Consider the following 25,538-nt stretch of genomic DNA (forward strand, 5'->3'; position numbering starts at 1 on the left):
AACAGAACAAACCTTATCACTTCAGCATCCACTGTTTGAGCAGCATGTGTTTAAGATAAAAACTCAGGGTAGCAGTTCATCGTATAACCTTTGTGATGGTGCAACCATATCATCCTTTCCCATAAATTTCAATACTTTTTACTATTGCCAAAAGTACTAAAAATGACAATGCTTCCGCACCCTTTAAGCAAATTTGTATTACATTCTTAACACTGTATTCAGGTGATGTCCCTATGGACTAAAGATGTGCAAATGTATCCCCAATTCACAAATGGGAATCAAAGGGTGACATGAATAATTATAGACCTGTTAGCTTAACTTCTGTTCCGGGGAAAATAATGGAGTCTCTGGCTAAAGAAATAATGCAGGACCATCTAGATAGGAATGCAATTATACTGCATTCATAGCATGGATTTGTTAAACCCATGCTGTGACTGCAGTAGCAATCTTGTCTGACCAATTAGAATGGATATCATGATAAAAGACTGCTATAAAAATTAGAGCAGTGTAACAATAAGAGCAAGTTACTGTTCTTCATGGAATAAAGTTATTAGTGGAGTCCCCCAGAGTTCAGTTGCTGGGCTATTGTTGTTTTCTTTATTTATTAATGAGTGACAAAGGTAGATCAGGCTTAATGTCCAAGTTTACAGATGATAGAAAGGTTGGCAGGGTGGTTAATGATAGTAATCAGGGTAAGCTGCTGCAACAAAATCTAAACAAATTAGGTTGATGGTCTGAGAAATGGCAGTTGAAGTTTAATGTTGATAAATGCAAGGTATTGCGTATGCATAGCAGTAATCCCAGATTAAGTTACTGTGTGGTACTAGACCATGGGTGGGCCACATCCGGCCCACAACGATGTTGAATCCGGCCCCATCTGTAAATGCATAAATATAGAAAATCCATACCTGACTACACTTGCCATAAACTGTAAACGTTCAGCTTAACTTGGTTCAATCGGGAATCACGGCCAGTGCAGCATACAGCAGTAAGCAGTGTGCAGTTAACCAGGTGATTCTACGCAGCGTCAAAGAGTATTATTTCCTAATTATTATTGTAGCATCGATCGAATGAAGTTCCTTTGGGTTTGACTTCTTATTGAAAAAAATAATATTGGTGCAAGATATTTTATAAGTCAATTTATGCCTTTTCTAATTATTACAATTTTTAATTTAATATAATTTATAGCCCATAAAATGAGCCAATTAAAAAAAAGAAAAATCGATGCCGAATGCCGCATTTTCAATGATAATTGGACATTCAAATATTTAATTGCAAATATAGACGATAAAGCTGTTTGTTTGGTTTGTAACAAAACTATTTCCGTTTTTAAAGAATATAATCCAAAAAGGCATTTTTCAACAAAACATTTCGTAAAATATAAGCTATTTTCATCGGAACAAATGAAAATTGAAGCAGAAAATTTAAAATGTGGTTTGCATAAGCAACAAAATACTTTGAAAATTTTGTCAAATACAGATAGAGCTCTGACAAAAGCTAGATACATTGTTGCACATAAGGTTGCAAAACAATGTAAATCATTTTCTGACAGGGAATTTGCGAAGGAATGTTTGATAGATATTGCTGAATTATTATGCCCTGATAAAAAACTGACGTTTGAAAAAATTTCTCTGTCGCAAAGAACTCGAGACGAATTGATAATATTTCAAGTAATTTATGTGATCAATTAAAATTAAAATTGGAAGATTGTACTTACCATGCACTGGCTTTAGATGAGTAATGTGACATTACCGATATGAGTCAACTTTTAATCTTTATTCAAGGTATAAATCATAGATTTGAAACTACGGAGGAATTACTTTCTGCATATCCTATGAAAGACACAACAACTGGCGAAGATTTTTTTTATAGCTCTTCAAGAAGCTTTGCAAAAACATAATATAAAGTGGGACAAAATTGTCAACATCACAACCGATCGGTGTCCTAGTTTGACAGGAAAAAACATTGGATTATTAAAAAAGAATAAGGGACGAAATAAAGTGTATTCCAGGAAAAGAAATAATAATGTTCTTACATTGTATAATTCATCAAGAAAAACCCTTTGCAAAAGAGTTTTAAAACTGAAGCATGTTATATTGGTTGTAACGAAAGTAGTTAATTTTATTCGTGGAAGAGCTTTAAACCACCAGCAATTCATAACATTTTTGAAAGAAATTGAATGTGATTTTACTGATATTCCTTACCATACAGACATAAGATGGCTTAGTCTTGCAAAAGTGTTAAAACGATTTCATGATTTGTTGGATGAAATTGTAAACTTCTTTTAATGCTAAGGACAAGCCGAATGAATTTTGTGAATTAAAAGATGAAGAATGGCTGAACGACTTTTTCTTCTCCGTTGATATGTTTTCGCATCAAAATGAATTAAATTTATTATTACAAGGGAAAGGACTATTTATTTTTGATATGTATACAAATGTCACATCGTATATGAGAAAACTCAAGTTATGTTCACAACAATTCCAAAATAAACAGTTAACTCACTTTCCAATCTTACAAAAGAGAAAAAAACTTGAAATGTGCTGATTTTAAGAAATATGAGGCTATAATAAGTGACTTATTTAATGAATTTACATGAAGATTTGATGATTTTCAGAAAATTTCTAAAGATCTATCTTTAGTAAGCCTACCATTTAATTTTAATGTCAATGATGAACCACCTTGTATCCAGTTGGAACTGATAAATTTACAATCAAATTTAATATTAAAGAATCGATTTGCTGAAAAAACAATAACGGACTTTTATGCCTCATTAAATCCAGATATGTTTAAAAATATTCTGGACAATGCACAGAAATATTTGGCATTCTTTGGATTGACATACCTATGCAAAACTACATTTTATTTAATGAAAAATACAAAGAGCAAAATTAGATCAAGAATAATAGATGAAAATTTAGGAGCAGTTCTACGGATAGCCACTAGTGAATTGAATCCCAATTTTGACGAAATCATAAATAAGGAACATTCCAAATGTAATCCTTCACATTAAAGTTTTTGTTTTCTGCATTTACTTTGTTATCATAACAATAAAAATGTTTATTCCAAATCGACTTCTATTTAAATATTGTATTTACTTTTTTTAAAAATACATTAATAATTTGGTAATTCAAGTAATATAACATTTTTTAGGTTCTGATTTTTTTTGTTAAACCGTTCAATCTATTCTGGCCCACATCATGATACAAAAAGTTCATTCGGCCCGCTGACGAAAAAAGTTGCCCACCCCTGTACTAGACCAAAGGCAGTGGAAAATGAAAAAGACCTGGGGAATCGTGCAGTCAGATATGAAGTTCTTTGAGCAATGCAGACAGACTGCCAGGACAGCTCATGGAGTTTTGTCTATGATATATAGGAACTTTGCTAAAAGGGACAAGGAAGCAATTATCACGTTGTATAATGTAATGGTTAGGCTACACCTTGAGTACTGTATACAGGTCTGGAAGGCCTCATTTTAGAAAGGATGTAGACCTGCTGCAATGTGTGCAGAGAAAAGCAATGAGATTGTTGAAGGGAACAAATGAGTGGTCTTACCAAGACAGGTTTAATTTCTGCAAACTGCAACTACTGGAGACTAGGTGCCTGCAAGGCGATCTGAATGAGGTGTTTAAGGCTTTGAATGGATTGAGAAAGTTCAATGCTGATAGCATTCTTTCTCTTGCTCAGACTACACAATCCAAATTGGGGAAGGATAATTGCAGGATAGATGTGTAGAGGTTTGCCTTTGGGGAAGTGAGCAGCAGGGCCACATTAACGCTACGGCCAAACTGGCCATGGCTGGGGACCTCATTTTCAGTGTAAATATTTTCTAAAGTAGTGATAAAAATTTCTAAACTTAACTTAGGTGTTTAAATTTTATTCTTATACCTTTTATTGTAAAATAAATAAGTTAAAAGTTTCTATTAAAATTGTTTTTATTATTACTTTATTTTTCAAGTCAAAAACCCATGTAGTATTTGCATTTATGTGTGTGTGTGTGTGTGTGTGTGTGTGTGTGTGTGTGTGTGTGTGTGTGTGTGTGTGTGTGTGTGTGTACACACACACTACCACGTTATAACGAGGGCTTACTGTATATGTGTGTGTACACACACACACACACACAAGGCTCTCATTATAATGTGATTCGCTTTACGCTAATTTGCTTATAATGCTGTTCTTATATTATAACCTGTATCTCACTATAACACTCTTTTATAGCGTGCAGATTGAATTTTTGGCGTGTTTAACGAAAATATTTCAGCTGATATAGTCAACAGCTTGATAATGATTAGCAAAACAGCATTAAAACGTTTCCCATACGCACTTGAGAAATTTTCTCCCAAGCTAATTTAATTGCAGTACAGTGACTTGTTATGTAGTTCCGAGATCAACATTTTAAAAATTAATGAAGTATATTGTTTGTAACATTTCCGTTATATGCATTTATCGGGAGTCTAGTCATCACTCAGTACGTTGTCCGTAAGGGACAGTTTACTCGAACATTGTATCATAATTAATGCAACGCAGTTACATTTTCGAAGAGTTAATAATGATGGATAAGAATGAAAAAGCAACCTCTGGATGCAGTACAAAAACTACAAAGGTTAAGAAAAAGACTCAGTGTTCTCCCCAGGACCTATCGAATAAGTGCACTGCCCAGTTAATTTAACTGATTGCCCGGCTAAAATTTAAGTGATTCTCGCGGTACCATATGGTACTGCTCACTGATCTTGATCAATATTAATTCTAACATACTATGCGATCGAGGTCAATGCAACAGGAGCATATATTGTTAAATTACACAATTTTTGCTCTGGATCATTTAAATCACATTTATAAATAAGAGAAAATTTTATAATATTGCAAAGTATTACGCTTCCTCACCTGGCTGGCAAAACATTTTGGGGAGAATACTGAGACTAAATTTGAAGTTAATCAATTCTGGTCAACAACAACTGGATGTGTACAATAATTTAGGACTGGCAGGTTTAATCGTAAGAACAATTATAAAAAATTAATTAATTTTAGCAGCGGGAAGAACAGCTGTTCCACTGCAAGCAACTAAATTGGCTAGGGATAGGCCAACTATTATGATTAAAATGGAGAGACTTCTAAATAATTTTATTGAAGATAATATCCAACACAGAATTCCGTTAAGTTAAATATTATTAAAGAAAAAGCAATTAGCCTATAATGATGATCTGAAGAAAGCTAACCTCAAAAAAACACATGGAGCCATTTAAAGCTAGTAAGGGTTGGTTCGAAAGATTTAAAATCCGGGGAGAAGCTAACTTGTCTTTATCAAGTGCAGATCAAGGAGCCGAAACATTCAAAAAAAGAACTTGTTAAAATTATTGAAAATGGGTGTTATACTTCCACAAGTTTTTAACATAGAAAGAAGAAAAAAAACATGCCAAGCTTCAAAGCAGCAAAGGATCAGTTGCTTAAAACCCCTTTTAGTTTACCAGGAAGAGGGCCAAAGTATAACCCAAAAGCAACCAAAGGCACGAAACTTAAAATGCCAATTAAAATTCATGATTTTAATTGGCAATTTAAGTTTAATTTTGATACATAAGTAGTTATTTACCACATAATTATATATGTATGTAATGCAGAATATTTTACATGTACAAATTTTTGAACATTAAGTATTTTGACAAACATTTGTGCATCATTTTATTACCATTTATTATTGATTAAGAAATATCATATGGCACAGACCGCAACTCACAAATACACATGTTACTTTATGGGAATACAGTGCTCGCTTAGCATGATTCACTTAGTGCTCTGTTTTTCCAGAATGAATTATCAGCATTAAGCAGGGGTCACCTGTATATTAAAGGAGCCTCAAATTTAAATATAGCCGTGGACCTATTTCATCCTTAATCCGACCCTGGTGAGCAGTTTGAATAAACTCAAAGAAGTACTAAGCAAATTACCGAAGGGAATGGACAGGAGAAGTGGGAGGTTTTTTTGGCTGATGCTTTATAAGGTTGCTTCATTGTATCATATGCTACTACTAACTATAGACATCATAATTTTCCAGGCACAGAAATCAAACTCACAGATTTGCAGTAGTGATTCATTTCACCATTTGAATCACCTTTGAAAATAGGCGAGATATTTTTCCTGTATAATAAACTTTTCAGTCCAGAGTTTTTAATCATATGCAAAACTTTTAATAGGGTTTCCTGTCAGCAAAAGAATGTCACAGATATATAAGAGAAAAAAAGATGTCTAAGAATTCAGTGGCTAATCAACAGCACTGGCCATCTTTCACCAAGCTAGTGAAGAGAAAAAGAGTAGCTAAGACAACAGAACCTCCAATTTGTGGTGGACCTTGGTTTTTAGACTCTCCAATGGCACTGTTAAAGAAATTTAAAGACCAAGTGCTATCACATGTAGTAATCAGCTTGAAGAAATATGGCAATTACAAAAGGGCAGACCAAAAACTAGAAGCACACTGAGAAGGCCTTTATGCTAAACCTGATCAGTCTTTGAAATGTCTAGAGAAACTATCTAATTTTTCCCCTAATTTTTCCAAGGAATTCATCTAAAGATGAATGAAATAAGCTAAATGGCCACCTTTGAATTGATATGATCTATGCACAATTTGAACTCCTGGTTTTCATGTATAATATTCAGATATAGGATACTAGAAAGAAAAAACATCATAATTGCCTATGTATTTGTATTTATTCTTACCTATTGATTTGATCTGTTGTCCACTTTCCACGCTGCCTATAACCATCTTATTATCTTCTCCTACTGAGGTAAATTCAGTATAATCAACAGCTAGTCCAGTGCATGAAGCTGGGCAAGAAGAAAAAGAGTGGATCTTTTCCCAAACCTGTGACTTATCAAACTTCTGTAACAAAATGGAAATTATCATTTAACAGTACACTAAATCATAAGGTTAATCTTTAAAAGCTGGTACATTTCCGGTTTATCGTTACGAGTAGCAGTAATTGATATGCCTAGCCTGCACTATGGTTAGTCTTAGGGTGTTTATCTCCCACCTTACTGTTCTTTTAATAGGGGAAAACAAGTTCCCTATTTTAAAACAGAGGTGGGGGGATAAACACCCTAAGACTAACCATAGCGGGCTATTCATATGCAGTGACATCACGCCTCCTTGCAACGATGAACTGGAAGGATACCAGCTTGTAAAGATTAACCAATTATAATTTACATTGATTTCCATTAATTGAGCAATACATTTATAACAATTGTGATTAAAAACAGATGCATATAAATTTCTAATAATAATATATTTTACCTCATCATCACAATGATATAATGTAACATTTCCAACTGATGAAGCTACTAATAAGAACTCTGGGGAAAATATCTGTAAAATTATAAAATGAAAAAAATATATATATAAATAACACATAATTTATAATGAATAAAAATATTTCTGAAGATAATTATAATATCTTTATTGCAATCAGCGAAAATAAGTAAATTTTACATGTATGCCTGGTGCAATGCCCATAACAGCAAAAATGCTGAGGGTTTAACATAGAAACAAACTAAAACTCCAACAACAGAAAAATAAGTTGTAAACACATGAAAATAGATATGCCATTAAAACTTAGTACATCTACTGAAAATATATACATTTTTAATCTGGTAAGAGTAGTGTGAACTGCAAATGTTAGAGATCTTTGATTTATAAGTTTTGATTAATTTACATTAATCAAGAGTCAGAGAGGGCGCTGACTCTCTAAAAATTACAGCTGTGAGTTGCAGGCTCCGAAAAAATGATAAGTGTTTGCCTTTTTATTTACATAATTGTTATTTTATATTGTACTTAATACGTAGTCTTATAGTTACGCTGGTTATTTTTATTTTAATTTAGATAAACAGTTTTTGTAGATATACGTAATACTTAATATACGTAAAACCGTTATTTCGTTTGAATCTTGCAGCCATTGTTTTTGTATATAGTGGTAGTGAATTCAAATTTTTAATTGAGGTAGTTAGGTAGCTCTAACGCATAATTTATAGAGTAATACGCTTCACTGTTTCTATTAGATAGCGTAGTATTGACATTTAATTGATTTAATTTATTGATTTTATTAATTTAAAGTATCATGCCCCAAACTAGAGCAGCAAAGCAACAGGCACAAAGTGGCAGGAGTGCTGTGACTCGGGGGAGAACTGAGGGGGGGGGGTGATTCTCCAACATATCAGAGCCTAAAAAAAGGTGCGACTTGTGAAATGTTTGCCGAACTCTCTGGAACGGAACATGATATTGCCATGGGGGATGTCTTTGTGTGTGTGTGCGCGCGCGATGTAAGGAGTGTAAGGAAATTAGGCGACAACTCAGCATTGTTATGGGCCTATATGAGAGTTTGAAGGACAGGGTGGATGTCCTTGAAAGATCTAAATTGAGGGGCCCATCAAGTTCTCAGCTGCCCACATCAACGCCAGAGCTTGCACTTGGTCATCACGCAACACAGCGGCAACCCCCAAAGCAGAATGCGCTGGTCCCATAGGAACTAGTAGTTATTGGTGACTCTATTGTCAGGGAAATGGGAAACATGCTTTGTAAAAAGGATAGGTGGAACAGGACCAGGGTATGTCTGCCAGGGGCAAAGGTTGATGACGTTGTAGAGCGGATATCATCTTTTAAGGGCACAAAAGGTGATATAGTTGTACCCATTGGCACTAATGATATTAGGAGTAGGAGACCGGCAGAATTACTTAAGTAGTACAGGTCACTGTTGAACAAAAGCCGAGAATTAGGGTTGAATTTGAAAGTGTCTGCAATTCTGCCCAGACACGATAGAAGGGAGTATATGATGAGAGCCTTGTCAATCAATTCGGCCCTGGAAAGAATGTGCAAGGCTCAAGGGGTAGAATTTTTTTCAGCCTGGACTGTACTTAACATTAGTAGAGGCATTTGATGCAAGAAAGCAAGCTTATGCAGGATCAGCCAAAAAAAAAAAAAAAAAAAACCAACTTCCACTTCACCCCTCTGTTCGTTCAAAATACCTGTCCAGCTGAGCCTTAAACTTATTTAGGCTATCAACTTCCACTACAAAGGATGGAAGTCTGTTCCAATGCCCATTCAGGTGATTATTCTGAGATAGAGGAAGAATCCCATCAGCATTGAGCATGCTCAAACCATTCAAGGCTTTATACACCTCTATCAGATCACCTCGCTGGTGCGTAGTCTCCAGACACTGTAATTTGCAAAACTTAAGCCTTTCTTCGTAAGAGCACCCCTTGGTTCCATTCACTAATCTTGTTACCCTTCTCTGTACTCGTTCCAGCAGCTCTACATCCTTCTTGAAATGAGGCCTCCAGACCTGTATACAGTACTCTAGGTGTGGCCTGACCATTGCCTTATACAAGGGGATAATCACCTCCTTATCCCTGCTGGAAAAATTCCTGTATATCATTGACAATACTCCATGAGCTACTCTTGCAGCTCGTCTGCACTGCTCAGAGAACTTCATACCTGCCTGCACAACCACCCCCAAGTCCCTTTCATTCTCTACCACTGTCAGTGTAGTACCACAGAGTTGATACGTTGCTCTGGGGTTGCTGTTTCCCATATGTAGTACTTTACATTTGTCAATGTTAAACTTCATTTGCCACCTCTCAGCCCATCTGCTCAACCTTTCCAGATCCTGTTGGAGCAGCATAGTGTCAGTAGTGTCCTTGACAACCCTGCCAACCTTTGTATCGTCTGCAAACTTCGACATTAAGCTTGATATACCATCATCAATATCATTTATAAATACAGAAAACAATAATGGACCCAACACTGAGCCCTGAGGGACTCCATTAATAACATTAGTCCACGATGAGCAGTGTATATTGATTACCACTCTCTGTCTTCTCCCCCTCAACTACCCCCTTTATCCATAGCAGCAATTTGCCTCCAATGTCACACTGCTCCAATTTGTGTAGCAGTCTTCCATGTGCAACAGTATCAAAAGCCTTTCTAAGATCCAAGTATATAATATCAAAGCTATTCCCTGCATCCAGTTCTTTTGTGACTGCATCATAGTACCCAATCAAATTGGTCAGGCAAGTCTTCCCCTTAACAAAACCATGCTGTGTCTGAGCTATAACTGAAGTCTTGTCTAAATGATCCTGCAGTGTTTCTTTAACCAGTGCCTCCATTAATTTTCCTGGAACAGAAGTTAAGCTCACAGGTCTATAATTATTGGTGTCAACCTTTGATCCTCCTTTGTGAATTGGGGTCACATTTGCACTCTCCAGTCCATGGGTACCTCCCCTGAGTCCAAGGAAGCTCTCATAATTATGGCTAAGGGTTTGCTTACTTCCTTTGCTGCCTCCTTTAATATAACTGGATAGATCCCATCCACCCCGGGTGCCTTTCTTGTATTTATCTTCAACAGTTTCTCCTCCACTTTACTCCCAGTTATTTCAAGATTCTGTAGCTTACTGCTAGAGTTGAATACACCTCTGGCATTCCCCTCGCTGAATAACTCATGTGTGAATGTCGATGCAAAATATTCATTTAGTTTGTTAGCTACCTGAGCAGGATCATCAACAGTTGGCCCATCAATATCAAGTGGACCAATCTGATTCATCCCCTTCCTTCTAGAGTTTACATAAGTAAAGAACTCTTTGCTGTTTTTCTTTGCATCCCTTGCCAAGGATTTCTCGTAATCTGCCTTCGCCTGCCTAACCTCCTTTGTAACTTGGTTGCATATCAACTTGTATCTATCATAGGCTTCTGTGTCATGTGTTAATTTGTAAGTATCCCATGCATTTTTCTTCTCTGCCATATGCCTCATTAGTTCATCTGACATCCATTTTGGCCTAAACCTTGAACAATATTTCTTAGTTGGTATGTAAAGCCTAGTAGCTTCCAAGATAAGTTCTTTGAATGCTTCCCATTTTGAATTTGCTGTTGGTAACATCATCAGTTGGTCCCACTGTATAGAATTTAAATACTGTCTCAGTCCATCGTAGTCGCGTTTACGGAAGCAATAACCCTTCCCTTTACCCCTAATGGTAGTTACCTCTTTGAGTAAATCCCACTTCAGCACACTGTGATCACTGCCACCTAGTGGTTCATTTATCTGCAGATTCTTAATGCATGAAGAATCACTGCTGATAATCAAATCAAGAGTATTACTCCCGAACTAGTTGCCTCCCGAACATGCTGATGTAGAAAACAATCATCCAATAAATCCACAAAAGCCCTGCTAGTGTGTGAGTGACCAGCCCCCAAATTCCAGTCAATATCTGGGAAATTAAAATCTCCCATTATAAGACTCTCTGATTTACTGGCCCACTCTATTTCCCTGTACAGTTTCTTATTATACTCATCAGAGTCATTAGGCCAATAGCACTCCTACTCTCAATTTTGATCTCCCAATGCTTATGTCACACCAAACTGACAACACAGCACTGTCCAGCGATGTCAACTGGCTTCACTTTCTTGGTTTTTATGTGTTTCTTAACTAATAGCATAACCCCTCCCCCCTTCCTATCCTGTCTATCCTTTCTGTAGACGTTGTACTCCCCAAATTCCAGTTCTGCATCCCTTATATCTGTGTGACACCACGTCTCTGATATCCCAACAATATCTGCCTTTGATGTTTTGAGCAATACCTCAAATTCATCAAATTTATTTACTAAACTCCTAGCATTGGTGTACACGCAAGTATACCTGCACCTGTTTCTATTCTTAGCTACCCTAACACAACCCATGTGTTTACTTGTACCGCAATGGCTCCCAGCAGTCTCTGAAATACCATGCATCTTGTTTTTCAGGCTTCTGCTCATTCTAATAGAAGCAGTGCAAGAATCTCTTTCACCTCTGCCAGTGGCTACTGTCAATCTATTGGTCTTTGTCTCCCCCCAAGTTAGCAGTTTTCCGACCCACCTAACACTGCCTCGATAGCATCAGCAAATATTCTTGCACCCTTTCTATTTAAGTGTATCCCATCCCTGTAGAAGCAATCTCTCCTGTTAACAAGTACAGTCCAGGCTGAAAAAAATTCTACCCCTTGAGCCTTGCACAATCTTTCCAGGGCCGAATTGATCGACAAGGCTCTCATCATATACTCCCTCCTATCGTGTCTGGGCAGAATTGCAGACATTTTCAATTTCAACCCTAATTCTCGGCTTTTGTTCAACAGTGACCTGTACTTGTTAAGTAATTCTGCCGGTCTCCTATTCTTAATATAATTAGTGCCAACGTGTACAACTATATCACCTTTTGTGCCCTTAAAAGATGATATTCGCTCTACAACGTCATTAACCTTTGCCCCTGGCAGACATACCCTGGTCCTGTTCCACCTATCCTTTTTACAAAGCATGTTCCCCGTTTCCCTGACAATAGAGTCACCAACAACTACTAGTTCCTTCGGGACCAGCGCATTCTGCCTTGGGGGTTGCCTCTGTGTCACGTTATGCCCAAGTGCAAGCTCTGGCGTTGATGTGGGCAGCTGAGAGCTTGATGGGCCCCTCAATTTAGTTTCTTCGAGGGCATCCACCCTGTCCTTCAAGCTCTCATATAGGCCCACAAGAACGCAGAGTTGTTGCCTGATATCGATACACTCCTTGCATCGCGCGCGCACACACACAAAGACATCCCCCATGGCAGTATCAATTCCCGTACCCGATTGCTCTGCAAACATCAAGCAAACAGTGCATTTTATAAGGCTGTGAGTCAGAGGACAACTGCCACCCTCAGTTCTGCTCTGAGCCACAGCACTTCCATTAGCTTGAGCCTTTTGCTTTGCTTTGCTTTTACTTGTTAACAGGAGAGACTGCTTCTAGAGGGATGGGATACACTTAAATAGAAAGGGTGCAAGAATATTTGCTGATGCTATCGAGCCCATGTTAGGTGGGTCGGAAACCTGATAGCTTGGGGAGATACAAGGACTAATAGTTTAACAGTAGCCGTAGGCAGAGGCGAAGGTGATTCTTGCACAACTTCTATTAGAATAAGTAGCGACCTGGAGCGTGGTGTGTTGGGGGTTTCAGGGACGGATGGCAGTCATCCTGAAATAGGTGGGTATATGGGATGTGTTAGGGTAACTAGGAATAGGAGTATGTATGCTTGCATGTATACCAATGCTAGAAGTATAGTAAATAAATTTGATGAATTTGAAGTGCTGGTCAAGACATCAAAGGCGAATATTGTTGGGATAGCAGAGACGTGGTGTCACACAGATATAAGGAATGCTGAACTGGAATTTGGGGAGTACAATGTGTACAGAAAGGATAGAAAGGAAGGAGGTGTTATGCTGTTAATTAAGAAAAACATGAAATCAAAAGAATGCATCCAGTTCAAAATCGTGCATCCAGTTCATATAGATGAACAGTGCACTGTTGAGTCAGTTTGGTGTGACATAATCACTGTGAAAGCAAAAATAAAGAGTAGGAGTGTGTTATAGGCCTAATGACTCGAATGAGTACAGTGAACAATTGTACAGAGAAATAGAGTGGGCTAGTAAATCGGAATGTCTTATAATGGGGGATTTTAACTTCACAGATATTGACTGGAACTTGTGGGTTGGTCACTCACACACTAGTCAGACTTTTGTCTACTTATTGGATGATTGTTTTCTGCAGCAGCATGTTCGAGAGGCAACCAGAGAAAGTAATACTCTTGATCTAGTTATCAGCAGTGATCATTCTTGTATTAAGAATTTGCAGATAAAGGAACCACTAGATGGCAGTGATCACAGTGTACTGATGTGGGATTTACTTAAAGATGTAATTACCATCAGGGGTAAGGGAAAGGGTTTTTGCTTCCATAAAGGTGAGTACAGTGGTCTCCGACAGTTTTTAAATTCTGTACAGTGGGATCAACTGACGATGTTACCAACAGTAAATTCTAAGTGGGATGCATTTAAAAATTCTAAGTGGATGCTACTAAAAGTTTCATACCTATTAAGAAATATTGTTCAAGGTTTAGGCCTAAATGGTTATCTAATGAACTAATGAGACTCGTGAGAGAGAAGGAAAATGAATGGGATGCATATAAATTATCAAGGGACTCAGAAGCCTATGGCAGATATAAGCTAGTCTGTAATCAGGTCACAGAGGAGGTTAAGCAGGCGAAGGCAGATTACGAGAAATCCTTGGCAAAAGATGCTAAGAAAAACAGCAAGGATTTCTTTACTTATATAAACTCTAAAAGCAAGGGGATGAATCTGATTGGTCCACTTGACATCGATGGTTCGACTGTTGATGATCCTGCTCAGATAGCAAACAAACTGAATGAGTATTTTGCATCTACATTCACACATGAGGAATTATTAAGGTTTGAAAATGGCAGAAGGTTATCAAATTGTAGCAGGATACTTAATGATTTTGTAATAACTGAAAGCAAAGTGGAGGAGAAATTGTTGAAGTTAAACATAAGAAAAGCACCTGGGGTGGATGGGATCTATCCAGTTATATTAAAGGAGGCGGCAAAGCAATACGCAAACCCTTAGCCATAATTATGAGAGCATCCTTGGCCTCAGGGGAGGTTCCCACGGACTGGAGATGTGCAAATGTATCCCCAATTCACAAAGGGGCATCGAAGGGTGACACGAGTAATTACAGACCAGTTAGTTTAACTTCTGTTCCGGGTAAAATAACGGGGTCATTGGTTAAAGATGCATTGCAGGATCATCTAGACAAGACTGCAGCAATAATTCAGACACAGCATGGGTTTGTTAAGGGAAAGTCTTGTCTGACAAATTTGATAGGATATTATGATGTGGTTACAAAGGAACTGGATACAAAAAATAATTTCGATATCATATATTTGGATTTCAGGAAAGCTTTTGACACTGTTGCGCATGGAAGACTATTGTACAAATTGGAGCAGAATGGTATTAAGGGTAAGTTGCTACAATGGATAAAAGGATGGTTAAGTGGGAGAAGACAGAGGGTGGTAATCAATGGGTACTGCTCTTCGGGGACTAATGTTATTAGTAGAGTCCCACAGGGTTCGGTGTTAGGTCCACTGTTGTTTTGTATAATTATCAATGATATTGATGAAGGTATATCAGGCTTAATGTCGAAGTTTGCAGATGATACAAAGGTTGGCAGGGTTGTTAATGACAGTAATGGCAGTGTGCTACTGCAACAGGATCTAGATAATTTGGGCAGATGGGCTAAGAAGTGGCAACTGAAGTTTAACCTTGACAAATGCAAAGTACTGCATTTGGGTAGAAGTAACCCCAGAGAAACGTACCAACTGTGTGGTACTACACTTAAGGTGGTAGAAAATGAAAAAGACCTGGGAGTAATTGTGCAGTCAGATATGAAGTTTTCTGAGCAATGCAGACAGGCTGCCACCAGGGCAGGTCATGGGGTTTTGTCAATTATATATAGGAATTTTGCTAGCAGGGAGAAGGAGGTGATTGTCCCTCTGTATAAGGCAATGGTCAGGCCACGCCTTGAGTACTGCGTACAGGTCTGGAGGCCTCATTTTAGGAAGGATGTAGATTTACTTGAGCGTGTACAGAGAAAGGCAACAAGATTGGTGAGGGGAATGAAGGGATCCTCTTACCAAGAGAGGCTTAAGTTCTGCAAATTGTAGTGGCTGGAGACTAGGCACCTGTGCAGTGATCTGATTGAGGTGTATAAGGCCTTGAATGGGTTGAGCACGCTGAATTCTGATAGGATCCTTCCACTTGTTCAGATTACGAACCTAAGGGGGCATAAATTCAAATTAAGAAAAGACAGAGGTAGAATAGATGTGCGGAAATTTGCCTTTAGCCAGTGGGTGGTTAATTGCTGGAATAAACTTCCATCTGTCGTTGTGGAAGTTGACAGGTTAAATAAATTTAAGGAGGAACTGGACAGGCATTTGGAGGGAATGGTGTGATTTTTTTTTTTTTTTTTTTTTTGGCTGATGCTGCATAAGCTCATACACTTGCGTTCTTGCATCACATTCCACTACTACTACATATTATGGATAAGACAGAAATGAATTTACTGTTATTCCCACCATGTATTTTGTATCTTTTTTTTCCCCATGAATACCAATAATGTATCATATCAGCAGAAGTTGGTTGTTTAAGGATTTTATGGTGCATTAGCATCTAAGGCTATAATGTGCCATCATATCAACAGAGAAGAAATGCACCTAAAAGGTGCTTGTCACTTAGATGTTTCAGCTCCTGTTGCTATTGGTTTTTAAAAAACAATGGATTGGAATCAAAATTTTTAGTTATTTGAAAGTTTAACTCTTGTTTCCACATCATCTGTTCTTAAAAACTTTATGAAAAAAAAGGAGATTGTATAAGTTTTTCAATAAAATTCAAATAAGCAATGGTGCTGAATGCATCAAAAATTAGTCTCCCGTTACCTGCTTATTGGCACCCACCTGTTTATCAAAACATGGATCACTGACAAATAATCATTACTCGGCCTGATGTAGCCAATAGGTCAAGCATGAGGGTGCAGAAGTACATGTGCTATGAACGGACTGTAGTTCAAGATGACTGCTAAATACAGTTAATGATTGCATTCATTGTCAAAATAATTAATGTAACCCCCTCTGATCGAGTGGCCATGCCAGAGTATAAACAAAAGAACATTTCATGTATTTTATAGGCTGGTATGCCTATTTCATAAATAACATTTCTTTTTATTTACTAAAGGCATTACTACATTCAACAAACAAGTATATTTCTTAAAAGAACTTAATTTTATCTACCATCAGAACTTATTAACCTAATACGGCTGTATTTCCCTCAGTGACCTACAGTAGTGTACTGCTAGGACTTACTGCACAAATCACTGCCATTAGAGTTGATTCCCCTTTCCACGTTATGTTTTTCTACAGCATTCATTTGCAACCCACATCACCAATGACTAGGTGATATCCAAGTCAAATTTTTTATTTTTTAATCATCATTCTAATTAGGAACTGCAAATCACTTACTTGACACCACTCTCATTCCAGATCAATATTCTGCATAATACATCATAAGCTCTCTCAAAAATGGTTAATGATAACATATTTGCTCTCTACTATTATGGCCATATTATGGCCATACAAACATCAGCAGTATAACTACAGTATGGAAAATGGCTGCTGCTAATGGAGTTAAAGAAAACTCATAATAATGAATTTATGATTTATATTAAAAGTACAACAATTTTTGTCATTAAAATCGATTATTATTATAGAAGCCTGTAGCTATAGACTTTCTGATAATAACTTAATTATCAAATAAAATAGTCAATGCTATTTAGTCATACTGAAATTATATGAAATTAGGAATATCCTCAACTTATGTTTTTTTTTGCAGCTTTTAGGCTTTAAACTGCCTAGTTAATGCAATAGTGTTAATGCTTACAGAAGAACAAACTTTGCCTTCAAAAAGTTGTCCCGATACTGCATACTTTCAAACACATTTGTTCAAAAGTACCAGAGCAGCCTGTTTATAGGTGGGGTGGTACTGGGTTGCCTTTTTCTGGCTACCTTATGCTTGAAGTTTAAATTTTTTTCACTAGCATTCGCTTGTCGTACAATGTTTTGTGTTCACCAAGCGCAGCTACAGGAAAGAATTTCTTCTTGCTATATGTCCTGTTACATAGCAAGAACAGCAAGTTATTGCAATTGCATTATTTCAGTACATAGCTAACTACTTAAGTAGTCATAAATTGGCATCATTAAGTATATCTCATATTGTGAATACCTTCAAAACGAGTTGCCATGATATTGCACTACCTCGAATAAGTAACACTTCATCATAGGACTATTGTTACTTATTCTCAGCAGATACCCATATGGCACCGTTTCAGAGCTTATTGGCTCCTCATCAGTGGATGGGCAGGTACCCTGGTGTTGCAATGATGACAAACCAGTTGCAAAGTATAAATCCACAATATGAGAGATGCCTGATGGTGTGGAGTAATTCAGATTACGGTATAGTTTAAGGCTTAACTAATGAAAGTTTAGGTTAGTTTAGGGTTAACTAACTAATAAAAGAGTTTAACTAATGTACCAGTTAGTGCAATTACATCATTTCAATACATAGTCAACTATTTAGTAGTTATAAATAATATACCGTAATCTAAATTACTCCACACCATCAGGCATCTCTCATATTGTGGATTTATACGTCGCAACTGCATTGTCATCATTGCAACACCAGGGTACTTGCCCACCCACTGATGAGGAGCCAATAAGCTCCGAAACAGTGCCGCATGGGTGATGGTATCCACTGAGAATAAGTAACAATAGTCTCCTCCTCCTCCTATGGTGAAGTGTTACTTATTCAAGGTAGTGCAATATCATGGCAACTTGTTGTAAAGGTATTCGCAATAAGAGATATACTTAATGATGCCAATTTATAACTACTTAAGTCGTTGGCTATGTACTGAAATGATGGAAATGCACTAACTTGTACATTAGTTAAACTCTTTACATAACCTGAGGCTATACCGTAATAGCAAGAAGAAATAACCATCTTCCTCTCCGATGTCTGCCATTGCTATAAATCTTATGATTACTCAAGGAAGAAAGACACTGTCTTCTTATTATAGAAGTATCTCTCTCTCTCTCAGGGTAAGTCAGAAAATTTTTTTTGGCTGGTGCAGCATAAGCCTCAAGCTTCCTTGCACCATATGGCTATTAATAATAATAAATACCATCACGGTGATGGTGGTATTCATGCAGATCTTGTAAGAGGATTTTATCCATACTAAAGAGATTGTCACTATTTAAATTTCTGTTGACAATACTTAAAAGTTTTGTTTTTGGATATGGAAAGCCTCAACAAAATCTCTCTGTTTCCATTTTTTTTTTATGGTGGATTATTTATGTACATGGGAACATACCGACAAACCCTACTAATTAGAAAAAGAGCCACCAGAACTACTTACATATATGGAACAGTAGAGGGTAAGTAACACTTATATCATATTGATAAACCAAAAATGTTTGTAACAACACATATAAATGAAAAATGACAATGGTGAGGAACAGAATTTGACAATCACACATAAATTTGAGTAGCTTTTAAATATCAGCATACAAGAGAAATCTTAAATTATTAAAATATAGAATTTAGAACAAGATTAGTCCTAACTCTTCACTAATAGGACTAGAAGAGTTAAAAAGAAGCATATTGGTGAACTTTTTCCACCACTGTTATGCTTGGAATAAAGGCATTAAATAATTCAAAACTGTTCACTTTTTGAAGTCACTTTTATTTTCAATCTAATATAATTGAAGTGGTGAAGACAGGATATTAGAACTGGAAAAGGAATTAGAAAATGTGAATTGGAATATCATCGGTTTGGCTGAAACAAGAATAAGAAATGAATCACTTATAAGTTTATCAAGTGGAAATCTGCTGTACACCAATGGAAACAGTGAAAGGAGTGAAGGTGGAGTTGGGTTTCTGGTCCATAAAGATTTTAAAAACAACATTTTGGAATTCAAAAGTACATCACCAAGGGTGTCAAGACTAATACTCAAGATTTCTAAGAGGTACAAGCTAAAGATTATAATGATTTATGCACCAACATCGAGCCATGATGATGAAGAGGCTGAAGAAATGTACACTGAAATTGAGTCTTGTAGATGAGCAGAAAACCCACTACACTATTATCATGGGGGACTTCAATGCTAAGGTTGGAAAAAGGCAAAACAGCTCAGAAAGAGGAACTATAGGAAATTTTGGAATTGGTGAAAGAAATAAAAGAGGTGAAAGACTTGTGGAATTTGCAGAATCTCAAGGAATGTCAGTAATGAACACTTTTTTCAAGAAAAGGGTGAACAGAAAGTGGACATGGAAGAGTCCAAATGGATTAACAACTAATGAAATCGACTTCATCCTCACTAACAGAAGATATATTGTGAATGATGTTACCGTCCTGAATAAGGTAAATGTTGGAAGTGATCACAGAATGGTAAGATGTACACTTGATATAGATGTAGGAAAGGAAAGGAAAAAACTGACTCGAGTAAATAATACAAAGGTCTTTGAAATAACAGAGGAGGAGAAAAAGCAGTATGTACTGGAACTTAAGAACAAGTTTGAGCTTCTGCAGACTGCTCAGGACCAAGATATCGAGGAGGAATATTACAACTTTCTGAAAGTGATAAAGCCCAAGAAACCTATAGGGAAACAGAAATCCAAAGAAGAAAAAATTAGTCAAGAAACACTTGTCATGATGAACCAAAGACGACAAATGAAGAGCAAGAAAAACACTGACAGGGAGAAAATTGAGTATACTGAGTTATGCAAAGCCATTAGAAAGAGACTCAGAGAGGACATAAGAAGATTTAACACAAGAAAAGTAGAACAAGCATTAAGGGAAAACAAAGGATTTAAATCAGCAGCCATGAGCAGTAATACAGAAAGACAAATGATACTGAAACTGAAGAATAGCGATGGTGTACTTATAAACAGTAGAGAAGGCATAATTCAAATAGCAGAAGACTACTATAGAGAATTATACAAGGAGCGAGGGAATGATACCAGCAGTGGGGAAGATGGATTGCAAAGTAGCAACACATACGACATACCCGATATTCTTCCTGATGAGGTAGAACATGCATTGAAGAAAATGAAGAATCGGAAAGCCCCGGGGGAAGATGAAGTTACTGTAGAGTTGTTAAAATTGGGAGGAAGAGACATAACACAAAAACTGGCAAGGCTCTTCACAAAGTGCATTAGAAAAGGTGTGATGCCTAAGCAGTGGAATAATGCAATCATAGTTTTGCTGCATAAGAAAGGAGATAAATCAGAAATTGGAAATTATAGACCAATTAGCTTGTTATCCCATATCTACAAGTTGTTCACAAGGGTCATTACTAACAGATTAGAAAGAATACTTGATGAGAATCAACCGAAAGAGCAAGCTGGCTTTAGGACAGGATTCTCAACTATGGATCACCTTCACGTAATATCACAGCTAATGGAGAAAGCAAATGAATATAAAACACCATTATGCCTGGCATTTGTGGATTATGAAAAGGCATTTGACTCCATACAGCATAAGGCAATGTTTCGGGCACTGGAAAGACAAGGCATAGATACTCCATATATTATGATTTTGAAGAAAATATATGAGAGTGCTACATCCTTTATTAGACTAGACAAAGACAGTAGCAAATTTAAAATCGAGAAAGGAGTTCGACAAGGAGACACAATATCTCCGAAGCTGTTTACTGCTGCCCTTGAGGAAGCTTTCAGAAGATTAGACTGGTCGCAGAAAGGAGTCAATGTGAACGGAGAGTACCTAAACCATTTACGATTTGCAGATGACATTGTGGTCATAAGCCACGATCCCAAAGAATTAGAGGAAAATCTTAATCAGTTATGCACAGTTAGTAAGGATTTTGGACTAAAGATGAATATGGCTAAAACAAAAGTAATGATGAACAAGTATGCCATGGAAAGGGAAATAATGATTGAAGGAGCAGTAATTGAAAAGGTGGAGTCATATACTTATCTGGGACAAGTTATTAGCTGTAATAATGATAAATGGCTGGAAGTCAAGAGAAGAATAAATTTTGGATGGATAGCATTCAGGAAATATAGTCACATACTGAAGAGCAATATCCCAGTTTGTCTGAAACGTAAAATAATGAATCAATGTATACTCCCCACCATGACTTATGGAAGTGAAACTTGGGCACTCACCAAAAGAATGGAAGAGACGCTGAGAACTACACAGCGAAGAATGGAACGAATCATATTGGGAATCAGACTGTTAGATAAGAAGAGAAACACATGGATTAGGCAGCAAACTCAAGTAAAGGACATTCTTATCAAAACTAAAGAACTAAAATGGTCTTGGGCAGGACACATAGCTCGAAGACATGATGACAGATGGACTAAGAAAATAACAGAATGGTACCCAAGAGGAGCTAGAAGAAAACCCGGAAGACAAAGGCGGAGATGGATAGATGAAATTCATGAGTTTTCGAGTAGTAAATGGATGGCCAGTGCTCAAAACAGAAGGAACTGGAAAGTTGCTGGAGAGGCCTTCATCCTGCAGTGGATTGAAAATGGCTGATGATGATGATGATGATGAATATAATACAACTGTGAAAAAATCCATTTATATTGAAAGTGTATATTTTTAATTTTTTTAAACTAACCCCCCAATTCCCCCCGATGTGCTTTTCGTAATATGTTTTTTAAGCGCACATTTGGGTGTGATTTTCATTGTCAGCAAGCAAAACTTGAAACAACTGAAAAATCTGTACACCTGCATGGCTGGATTTCACAGACACAAAATATCTGAAACTAGTGAATGTTTCTGTTCACTTGCTTCAGATCAAAGGTTACACTAGCACTCTTCTTTTAATGAATGGTAAAGATGCCACTAATTTTAAATTTTTGCTTTAGAGTACTTGATAATTATATGCAAGGCATGCCAAATGACTTCACAAAGCCTAACAAAAACTTTCCTTTTATTTTTTTATGGCCAAACTTCTTTAACAAAAGAATTAATAATACAGATCACAAATCAAACCAATAATACAAATGAAATCTAAAATTCACAATGACATCACTTTAATAATTTTTATTTTCAAATTTAAGTTGCTTTGGTGGATATCTACCACCAGTTTTCCCAGTAAAAGGGTTAATATGATAATAACGACATTAACAATATAAAATATTTAGGCATTTATCCCACTTATAATGCATTTAAGGATTCTTTTGAAAGAGAAACCATTATGATAAGTACTTTGGCCCAATCATTAAATTCCTGTTCACCCATGTCTTCAGGCTTTTCAATTCTCTGATGTTAGACCAATATGGAACTACAGTAAGTGCCGGTTATAGTGATTGCATTTGCAAATTGAATTTTGATTCTAATAAATGGCGATTCTAATAGGTAAAAATCAATGAATATTATCCATTGGCTATAAAAATAAAGATATAAAGCAGGCATTCACACTTTATTACCAAACTTTAAACTTAAAAGTTTATTACCAATTAAATTTTTTGATTACCTTCTTATCAGTCTGAAATCTGTGGCCCCATAATGGTTTCATTTTAGGGAAGAGGAAGAAGATTGAAGGTGAGAGCTTGAGAGAATAAGGTGGATGCTGCAAATTTTCAAAGCCACACCTAACTGCAAAGTCCACTGTGAGAGCATGCTTATGAGCAGGGGTATTGTTGACTAGGAAACTCTGAATAGTTTTCCATGTCTTTTCAACTTAATAGTCCCTCAATTTTCCCAGGAGGTTTCTGCAGTCCAGTGATGTTATTGCCTTTTGGGAGGTAATTTGTAAGAATGATACCTTTAGAGTCCCAGAAGACTAGCAACATGCCCTTTTAGGCAAACAGTTGAACCCCAGCTTTGAGAATTGGTTTAGATGAATATGTCAATGAATGCTGAATAGTCATGTATCCAGCATTTCATCCATTATTATAATTCAGTCAAAAAATCATCAACATTCTCTCTACAAAGCTCCAACAATTGTGTGGAACACTCTTTCTTGTGGAACTTTTGAGGTGGTGTCAAATAATCTTGGAGCCCATCAGGCTACCAGCTTAGACATGCAGGAACTCATACATTATGCTGCAAACACACACATGGCTAATGTTCACTTCATTTCGTATAGAATTTATACTCGCACATTTATCTTCAAGGACTAGCTGTCTCCAAGGCACAAGGGCAGGGTCTGTGACCAAGATGGATCTTCCTTTTTCATAATCTCAGATGATGGGCAATCCACCACAATTTATTCATGGTTCTAGCTTAGTAACCAGATCTATAAAAAACACATAAATATAGATTAACTAACAAAACTTAGTAGTACACATAATACCTAATATCAAATCTCTAACTAAAATGTTTCTAGGTGAGCTTAAATACTTACTGACTGCCTCCTCATATGGCAGCCATTATAACAAACCTGAATTGGTAGTGCTGGTCATCCACTAAAAGCTCTAGAAAGCAAACTGAGATTTGATTTGCCTTGAAGCAAATGAATTATCCAAACTATTTAATTCCTAATTTTTTCAGACAGTTGACATCCCACTCTATCTGTATTTTTTAAAAATAATTTTTCATTAAAAGCTGCAATTTTCAGATAAAAAAAACAAAACTGCACAGCTATATGATAAATACCTATATATTAAAATAAGGAAGTGAAAATGACAACTAATCGGAATATTAATTATGTTTTTAGCATTATAAGAAATAAAACCACTTTTCTACTCACATTGATATCTGTTATGCTACCAAGGATAAAATGTTCAGCCACTTTCTTCAATTCTCTCCTTTCTTCTGGAGTATCAACATCTCTGCTTGTCTTTTTATACTTCCAAGAACAGATAGAATTATCCTAATAAAATCGAAATAAATCAGCTTAAAATTTTTTTAGCTGTGAACTGTCCTTTCATGAAGGTGAAGATAACATTTTTCAATTTATAGCTAATTAAATTTAAAATTACACATAATTTGAAACCATTCTTTTCTTTAATTTATACTCTGGCAAAATAAGAATTAAATGATTGGGCATGATTCTCTCAACTCCAAAAGAGACAGGCCAAAAAATAATATTGTATGATGTGGAAAAAACAATCAGCAAGGAAGACCTGTTAGAAGACTTATACAACAAAAATTTAGTAAGTATTAACATCTCTAGGGAGGAAATGGAGAAGGAGATATTTGTCCGTTTTTGTTGTATTAATAAAGCAAAAACAGGAAACAACCTGGGTCCTCCACGTGTCAAGGCATATTAGAAGTCATTTGTTACTGCAGGGTAGGATTTTTATTGGCTGCATGTTGTATAAGTTCAATGACTTTCATTTAGTTACCCTGTGCTATAACTGTCAGGGATTTGGTCATACAGCCAGAACATGTTACCGCAGAGACCCTGTTTGCAGTCACAGTGCAGGTATAGGGCACTCCTACACATTCTGTACTCATTAGCGAGAACAACCGATCTGTTCCAATTGTAAGGCGAAAAATTGAGCCGCAAATCATTCTGTAAGGAATAAACAGCGTCCAGAATACTTGAATGTACTTAATTTTAATTAGCAATTTGATAACGTTAATGGCAGATATTGATAATCACTTAATTCTTAATCAGTACAATGCAAAATTGAATGGTAACCTACATATACTACAGATTAATGCTCAGAGATCAAGATTGGTGGCTGATGAAGTTAGACTATGTGCAGCAGAGAGAATATTGATATAGCCTGCATACAGGAACCATACTTAGTGAAAGGTCAGTCTACAGGTTATCCACGTTCAGCACGCATACTGTGTGCAGAAGAACCACTTATGAGCTGCAATTGTAGTGTTTAATAAAGACGCAGTTATCACTTTTTATAAATTCTTTGTGCTCTTCACAGATGGTGTGAATATGGGTGGAGTCAGATCTTGCATCATTCTTTCTATGTTGTATGTACTGTCATCACTCAAAAGACAATATCTACATCAGGTACATGGAACTGGTTCAAAATCGCTTGAGTAGTAATTCAGTAATATTTGCAATGGATTCTAATGCAAGATCAGCATCATGGTTTGATAGAATTACAAATGACTGTAATCGTCAACTAGATGAATTCTTAGCTTGTTGTGGATTGCTTATA

At 36.6% G+C, this 25,538-nt stretch overlaps 1 protein-coding gene across 1 annotated transcript in view; it reads right to left on the bottom strand.

Moving 5' to 3' along the window:
• The window catches only part of Nup43 (nucleoporin 43), a 67,204-nt gene that overhangs the window by 26,662 nt on the left and 15,004 nt on the right, over positions 1–25,538 (bottom strand). The window contains exons 2-4 of the mRNA XM_090380281.1: positions 24,158–24,280; positions 7,283–7,354; positions 6,709–6,871 (exon numbers count right to left, since the gene is read on the bottom strand). Of these exons, the coding sequence (XP_090236407.1) occupies positions 6,709–6,871; positions 7,283–7,354; positions 24,158–24,280 (358 nt within the window). The remainder of the gene's footprint in view (positions 1–6,708; positions 6,872–7,282; positions 7,355–24,157; positions 24,281–25,538) is intronic.

Source organism: Mastigoproctus giganteus, chromosome 8 (assembly GCF_048544385.1).
Source record: "Mastigoproctus giganteus isolate SK-2022 chromosome 8, ASM4854438v1, whole genome shotgun sequence".
NCBI lineage: Eukaryota > Metazoa > Arthropoda > Arachnida > Uropygi > Thelyphonidae > Mastigoproctus > Mastigoproctus giganteus.